The sequence below is a fragment of the Capsicum annuum genome, unplaced genomic scaffold (genome assembly GCF_002878395.1).
Source record: "Capsicum annuum cultivar UCD-10X-F1 unplaced genomic scaffold, UCD10Xv1.1 ctg5184, whole genome shotgun sequence".
NCBI lineage: Eukaryota > Viridiplantae > Streptophyta > Magnoliopsida > Solanales > Solanaceae > Capsicum > Capsicum annuum.
This window is the reverse complement of record NW_025859816.1, coordinates 34,175-42,139: the sequence shown is the minus strand read 5'-3', so window position 1 is coordinate 42,139 and position 7,965 is coordinate 34,175. Positions and strand designations below refer to the sequence as shown.

General features: G+C 36.9%; 1 protein-coding gene across 2 annotated transcripts; it reads right to left on the bottom strand.

The window, feature by feature from the left end:
• Positions 1–4,995: 4,995 nt before the first annotated feature.
• On the bottom strand, positions 4,996–7,591 carry LOC107877021 (eukaryotic translation initiation factor-like). Of its 2 annotated transcripts, XM_016723810.2 has the most exons (4): positions 6,967–7,589; positions 6,599–6,686; positions 5,869–6,210; positions 4,996–5,784 (listed from the first exon to the last, which is right to left on the bottom strand). In XM_016723810.2, the coding sequence occupies exons 1-4, from the start codon at positions 7,200–7,202 to the stop codon at positions 5,626–5,628; spliced, it is 825 nt and encodes a 274-aa protein (XP_016579296.2). In that variant the 5' UTR covers positions 7,203–7,589; the 3' UTR covers positions 4,996–5,625. The 2 variants fall into 2 exon arrangements, with proteins under 2 accessions (XP_016579296.2, XP_016579295.2); XM_016723809.2 differs by having other exon boundaries at positions 4,996–6,210; positions 6,967–7,591.
• Positions 7,592–7,965: the final 374 nt, after the last annotated feature.

Here is a 7,965-nt window from a genome sequence, read left to right as displayed (position 1 = left end):
ATCTAAGATCAGATCATTATGATGAATTCCGCACCTCCTACTGGTCACAGTGAAGGTCAATCCACTACTAGACCCCCACTCTTTGATGGTACTCATTTCATCTGGTGGAAAGCTAGGATGGAGATGTTTATTCAAGGAGAAGACTATGAATTATGGGGATAGGATTACTAAAGGTCCTACTATCCCTATGAAGACAGAAAATGGTGTGCAAGTTAAGAAAATAAGGAGTGAGTTTACTGCTGATGATCTTTTGGCTTTAAAGAAAAATGCTAAGGCAAAAAATATCCTAGTCTGTGGTCTAGGACCTGCTGAATTCTACCACTGCTAAGAAAATATGGGATACCTTAGTAAATGCCCATGAAGGTACCTCTCAGGTAAGGAAATTCAGGATCTCTCTCATTTTTACTGAATATGAAGCATTTAAGATGAAGGAAAATGAATCCTTCCATGCTATGATGACAAGACTTACTACTCTAACAAATGAGTTAACCTCCTTGGAAAAAGTCATCACTGAAGAAGAACAAGTAGAGAAAGTTCTGAGGGTGCTACCAAAGTCAAAATAGAATGTTAAAGTCACTACAATCAGGGAGCAAATAAGGATCTCACAGGTATGACTTTGGATGAACTAGTAGGGAATTTAAGAACCTATGAAATAGAAGTTGATGACATTAAGGAACAGAAGGCTTCTGAAAAAATCTTGGCCTTGAAGGCTTCTGATAGTGATGAAGAGATTGAAATGGATAAGGAACAAATTGCCTTCATAACAAAAAACTTCAGCAAGTTTTTTAAGAAGAAGGGAACAAGTAGCAAGAAGCGTTCCAATGAATCCAAATGGATGTTACAAGTGTGAAAAGACTGATCATCTGATTAGAGAATATCCTCTCTGGGAAATAGAATAGAGAAAGGAAAGAGTTGAAAAGAACAAAAGTCCATGAGGAAGGAAAAGAAAGAACATGCCATGATGGCTGCATGGGGATCTGAATCTGATAATGATGATGATGGAATTGATGAGACAACATTTATGGCTTTTGGAGACTCAGACATTGAGGAAGAAGATGATGCTTCTGAGGTAAGTTTACTTGAACTAAAAGAAAAACTGCATTTTTTTTTAAAAAAAACTAAACTTGTTTCCTTGATGAGTGATTTAATTGAAAATTTCCAAGAATTAACTTCTGATAGGGATGAATTGTTCAACAATCTTGCAAGTCTTAAATTTGATTTCATTGACTTGAAAGTTTGCAAGCAAAATATTGACAAAGAACATTGCAGTCTTAAGGAACAAATTACACTGCTTGAGTCCTCAAATAATGATCTTAAGTCTGAAATCCTTAAACTGACGCTCACTGACCATGGGAAAAAGGCCATAAGTAAAGAACAAGAAAATGCTAAACTTGAGTTAACTAAGTACAAACAAGAATTGTGGCAACAACTTCAAGAATTGTTCAACAGCTTGGTAAAAGAAATCACAATGAAAAAGCAAGCTTAGGTTTTTATAAAGAAGCTGATAATCTTCAAGACTTATGCTATATTTGTGGCAATCTTGGACATCCTACTACTGAATGTCCTATGGCTGCTAAAAGCAGATATCGAAGTCTGAACCTGGCAACCAAACTTTCTTAGACCAAGAAAACAAGCACAAAAATTAGTCTGAGAAACAAGTCAGTCTACTTGCTTCCTGCTTGGACTAGAAGGAATTTAATTCATCCTTTTATTAACAAAACAGGACCCAAGCTTATCTGGGTTCCTAATTCTAACCATTGATTTCTTGTGCAGGAGAAGGTGAAGGGAAACAAAAGGCACTGGTACCTAGATAGTGCTTGCTCAAGACATATGACTGGTGACAAGCAAAAGTTCCTTTCACTCTCCAAAATAGATAGTGGGGGAGTCTTTTTTGGAAATGGAAAAAGGGGAATCATAACTGGAGTTGGAAAAATTAGCTCATCTGAGTCAAAAGCTGTGGAGGATGTTTATCTTGTGGAAGGACTGAAGCATAACCTGCTAAGCATTTCACAATTGTGTGACAAAGGTAATAAAGTAATTTTCACTGTTGCAGGTGTTAATGTCGAAAGGATGGACACCAAAGAAATTGTGCTTACTGCAAGGAGATACAGGAATGTATACAAAGCAGACATAATGGCAATACCAGGACCTGAGTTGACTTGTCTAAGTGCAATAGAAACTGATCCCCTCCTTTGACACAGAAGACTTGGACATGTAAGTCTGAAATAACTGAACATACTTTCCTCCAAAGACATGGTATTGGGACTACCCAAGACCAAGTTTAGGAAGAAAAGTTATGTAGTGCATGTGTAAGGGGAAAGCAGGTAAAATCCTCTTTCAAGTCAAAGATCCATGTTAGCACTACCAAATGTCTTGACCTGGTTCATATGGACTTGTGTGGACCAATGAGACAACAAAGCTGAGGTGGAAAAAGGTATATTTTTGTAATTGTTGATGATTATTCCAGGTTCACCTGGACTTTGTTTCTAGCCTCTAAAGAAGATGCATTTGATGTCTTTGAAATCTTCATTAAGAAAATAGAAAAGAAACTGGGCACTTCATTAGTTTCCATAAGATCTGACCATGGAACAGAATTTGAGAATGCAAAATTCTTAGATTTTTGTTCATCAAATGGAATAGATCATAACTTCTAAGCTCCTAGAACTCCACAACAAAATGGAGTGGTGGAAAGGAAGAACAGAACCTTGGAAGATATGGCTAGAACAATGATGCTTATAGTAAATATTGCCAAAAACCTATGGGCTGAGGCAATAAGTACTGCAGCATATATCACAAACAGATGCATAGTCAGACCCATGTTAGAAAAGACTCCCTATGAATTACTAAAAGGTAGAAAGCCTAACATTTCTCACTTTAAAACTTTTGGTTGCAAATGTTTCATACATAATAATGGTAAGGATAATTTGGGAAAATTTGATGCCAAAAGTGATGAGGGAATCTCTTTAGGTTATTCACTTCATAGTAAGGCTTACAGAGTTTTAAACAACAGAACTAACTGTGTTGAAGAAAGCATGCATATGATTTTTGATGAGTTTTGTGTCAAGACTAACCTGCAGGAAGAAAGCGACACTGGGGAAAAGGTTACACAACATGTTCCATCGACTGAAGCAGTCAAACTTGGGGGCACTTTTACAGGGGGAACTGAAGCTGAAGGCACAGTGTTAGGGCATGAGAAGTTTTGATGATAGACAGATGAATTAAACATGTAGTGCAAGCTAGTCCATACAAGTGAAACTGCTTCGGACATATGGAGTGCATGCTGAAATCATTACATGCTAAAATTATTACATAAGTTGTCAACACATGGATAAGCTACGGATGTTCACACGGCTATACGAAGATAATTCGTGGCTTACTTGGTACTTGTTTAAATCTTATACTAGATCTTATACATTTTTTATATAATTATACTTAATCTGCGTCGAATTTAATAGGTGTTGGAGCCTCAAAAGTTTGGCTATAGGTCCACCCCTGCATTCTGGTGTTGTTGTTTTGATTGCTAGTGGTGGTGGTGGTGCAACGGTGGTGGCGGAGGAGGAGGTAAAGAAGGTTGACGAGAAAGAAGAGTCTGAAGATGAAGTCTTTAATTTGGATCCCTTTGCTTAGACCAATAATTTAAGTTTTATGCACTGACAATATAAGTCGTGCATGCAACATTGCAATTATTACTTTTATGTTTTAGTATCCTATTGGAATTGAAGTTGATGTTTTGTTAACCTTTTTGGATTAAAGTCTATATTTTAGTTTAGGTTTCTTTTATATAATAGTGTTTGGTTTTATGTCCAAGTTTATATTATGTTCATGCATACATATGTTGGTTATGTTGCTTGTTCATGCATATATGCATATATGTTGCTTGTCCCTTCCGGTAATGGCGGACCTACGATGTAGGGTTTGTGAGTGTACTGAAGGTTCAAACATATATATTAACGTCCAATGCTTTAAGGTTTTGCCTGGAAACTAAAGCATCCAGTTAGCTATCTTCTTGGCTTACTGGGTGTTTTTTTAAATCTTATATCTTATACATTTGTTATATAATTATACCTTATCTACGTCGAATTTAATGGATGTCGGAGCACCAAAAGTTTGACTATAGGTCCGCCACTACCTTCCGGTGGTGGTGCTAGTGCTGGTGGTTTGTGGTTGTTAATGGTGGTGGTGGTGTACCGGTGGCGGAGAAGGAGGAGGTAAAGAAGGTTGAAGAGAAAGAAAAGTCTGAAGATGAAGACTTTAATTTGGATCTCTTTGCTTAGATCAACGATTTAAGTTTTATGCACTGACAGTATAAGTATAAGTGCATACAATTATTACTTTTATGTTTTAGTATCGTATTGGACTTGGAGTTGAAGTTTTGTCTACTCTTTTGGATTAAAGTCTATATGTTTTAGTTTAGGTTTCTTTTATACAATGCTAGTGATTATTTTTCTAGTATTTGATTTTGTGTCTAAGTTTACCTTCTGTTCATGCATATATGTTGGTTATGTTGCTTGTTCAACTGTACTTTATATTTTTACTTTGTGTATTGTGTTTAATGTAGTTTTGGGTTGTTCGTCCTCTAGACTCGATTGTGTTTGATTGATCACAAAGTTCAAAATCTATTATGCCAAATTGTCGAGATCTACTTATTACCTTGTGACTATCTCGTAGATATAGAGGTTGTTTCTGATAAATCTTGTTCAAAAAGAAAAAAAAAAGGTTTCACTTGTTGGGCCGTGCATGCCGGTATGAACGACAATGTCTTTCATGGAAAATGAATATTTTGTTATAGCAAGTTATTACCTTCATGTTTTTACTATCGTATTGGAATTGAAGTTGATATTTTGTTTACTTTTTGGATTCAAAAATCAATATTAGTGTAGGTTTCTTTTATCTTGAACTAGTAAAGATTTTAGTATTTGGTTTTTATGTCTTGAAGTGGCAGAGCCAGGATTTTCAGTAAGTGATGAGCGTATATTCTGTTTCATGTTGGTTCTATGAATGCTTTGTTCAATTTCCTTCTGTTCTTTTTACTTTCAATAGTTGACTGATCACACAATTTAATAGTCTATTTGTCGCGCCTTTTGCCAACAAATTGGTATGATTTTTCATGTTATATTCTAAGTCTAGTACTCTAGTTAGCATGTTAACTTACAAACCATAACAAATAGGTCGTGATCCTCAAACTTGCGTACAAGTACAAGATAGTTTCCTAGCCAACATAAGAGCAACTGTATTGACACATATATGTGCCTTGACATACTGAAGATTCTACCTTGGACAAAGGTTTGTTCCGGATAGCAGAGCGATCAATGGGAATTGAGACATCACCGTTTGCGGGAGCAGTAGAGATCAATAGGATGTCTGCTGACTTAAGGAAGTTGTCTGACCCACAGAAAGAGTTGGGAAAGAGTGGCAAGTCATTCGCCAAGGCCATTACCAACAACAGGATTATGTTCGAGATGTCAACTTGAAATCTCGATAAATTGAGGAGAAAAGCATCTACCCTTTCGAAAAAGGATGGAATGGCGACCTGTGGTAAGAGAGCCTTTAGCACAAGAGCAAAGGATGACGACTGAAAGTCCCTGTATGCTGGCTAGAAGCAAAATGGCAAGTCTTTTCAGAGGATCAAATTGGCCTAGGAGCCCAGTTATTGGCACTCAAATCCAGTACATTACGAACCATAAGCCACAACCATGGAGCCAACTGGGGGTTTGTTGATAGTTTCTTCAACCAGTCAGAGTAAATATCGCTGATGCGCCTTGATTTTTTGTTCTCATCAAGCAGCTTGCCAATGGTGTTGAAGATATAATGAGCGAAGCATGAAATGACAGCATGGAACAAAAAGACATTTGGAAAAATTAAACCAACCTGAAGAACATCAAGAGCAATCTTTCCAGGGACCAACTTTTGCTTAACAAGCTCTCCGATAAGCTTTGTACTCCTAAAAGTGAGCAATTTGATTAACCTTTCTTTGTCCTTGCGTTCTGACTCGTGTTCAGGGGCTGTCATTTGCCTGACCTCTTCTCGAAATTTGTCAGCACGTTCAAAAGCCTCCTGACAGTTATTCCATACAACACATTTGAACGTAATCTCTTTACCATCAGAGAGAAATGGTGGCTGGTTTTCATTGAGATCGGAACACAATTGAGCGTACATTGGGCAGAATGTTGGTTCCGTTATAGCCTTGTCAAAAATTGATGACACAACACCCTGGAGTGAAGAGAAAAAACACACTAAATCTCCAAGGTGAAACTTGAATTGTAAGAAAAACTGCGCATAATACATAAACGTTCTCTTTGACTTGGGCGTGCACAAGTAGATATTTAAACTATCATAATGTTGAACAAGTAGACACACACATCCTACATGGAAAATCTCATGCAATTTGACATGTAGAATGTGTGCATCTCACGCAATTTGCCACGTAGGAGGCATATGTCTACCTTTTCAACTTTATGATAGTTTAAGAGCCTACTTATGCACTCCCGAAGTTGGAGGGCTTAGATAGCAGCTAAGGTCTAGTTAAAAGGACAGACACATTTATGTATTATGCCAAGAAACTACCAAAAAGAGGCACCCTGGAGATGGGAGGACAGACCTTTAGAACGCGAGCACTAGTTATCCCTGAACCAATCAATTGATCTTTGAGGAGATCAAACTTCTCTGGAGTCGGCTTGTTGAGTATACTGCAAAGTGCAAATCAATATTAGCCGGGATAATGTAATGCAAGAAAAGTAACACATATTTTGTGATACATCTTGTTCAGCGCCAAGGTCATTAGAGACAGAACTCATGAGCAATGTGGCGCCTTAGCCCCGTGCCTACACTGACACAGTTTAAGCCAGACAAAGCGCCTTCCCTGAGCTTCACGGCTTAAGTGTGCTCTAAATGAACCTTTAATAACAAAGATCCAGATATCTAACAAAATGGCAATTTAAGTAACTAGTAACGAGAGTAAAAACTTACCCCTTCACAGTCGTCAAGACACTATTTTTGCTTCTTCGAGCAGCTGACCTTGGCTGCTTGGCTTTGTTTAGGGTAGGAGTAGGTCCACCATGACTTTGTTTCCCGGTCTCTTCCAAAATACCGCCAGGTATGTGTCTGATCCTCCGATAATCTGACAAGGGAGCAGCAGCATTTTTGGAGGGTCCCAAGTACAAAGCATCCTGATTCACAAACAAAGTAAAAGTTTCTGAGATCATGAACTTATACACAGTTTCATATCAGAAACAATTGTTGTCTTAAACTCGAGACAACAACGAAGCCATTTAATGAAGTTCTTGATCCACCACTACATTTTAGGGAAGGTTGTTGGAAAATTGTTTAGTTATTTCAAATAATTTATATTTGAAGTGTATTGAAAAAAGTCATGTATACTTGAGAAGGCTTACTTTAAAAGCCATTAAGAAATGTGTTTTAGAAGCTATTTCATTACTTGCGGAGAAAGAAATAAAAGAAATGGAAAAATGTTGTCCACCGCCTCAACTATGCTATATTAGCATTCCTTCTTTTGCAAACTTATATACTTCCAACAGTAACTAATACATATTTTTTCCCTTCTGCTTTACTTTTAACTCCCTCAATTTTCTTCTTTCATCCTTATTATATCATTATTTATTAAAGAGTTGTATAATTTAGTTTAACTTGTTGGTATTTTTATTGATAATTTTGTTGATTCCTGCACCCTCTGACTAATTAGGAAAAACTTATTTAACTCTGAATATCCTCTAATTAATCAGGGAAGTGTTTATTTAATCCTGGGGAAACATTTCACACTACTGAAATAGTTTCTTAGAACAGTGTCTAGCACGACTCAAGTATAATTAATATACTAATTGGTTAAGAAGCAATTAGATTACTGTTATAATTGTCATATTGATTACAGTATTATCACTAAGGTAGCAATAATATTAGATTAAGAACTACCCCTTGATTGCGAGACGTTTGAGTTCTTGCAAACTATGA

Coding starts and splice junctions, on each gene's coding strand:
- LOC107877021 (XM_016723809.2), bottom strand. CDS start 7,202: ATGATCTCAGAAACTTTTACTTTGTTTGTGAATCAGGATGCTTTGTAC. Junction 6,687..6,966: donor GTCTTGACGACTGTGAAGGG/GTAAGTTTTTAC, acceptor TGCACTTTGCAG/TATACTCAACAAGCCGACTC. Junction 6,211..6,598: donor CTAGTGCTCGCGTTCTAAAG/GTCTGTCCTCCC, acceptor TCTTCACTCCAG/GGTGTTGTGTCATCAATTTT.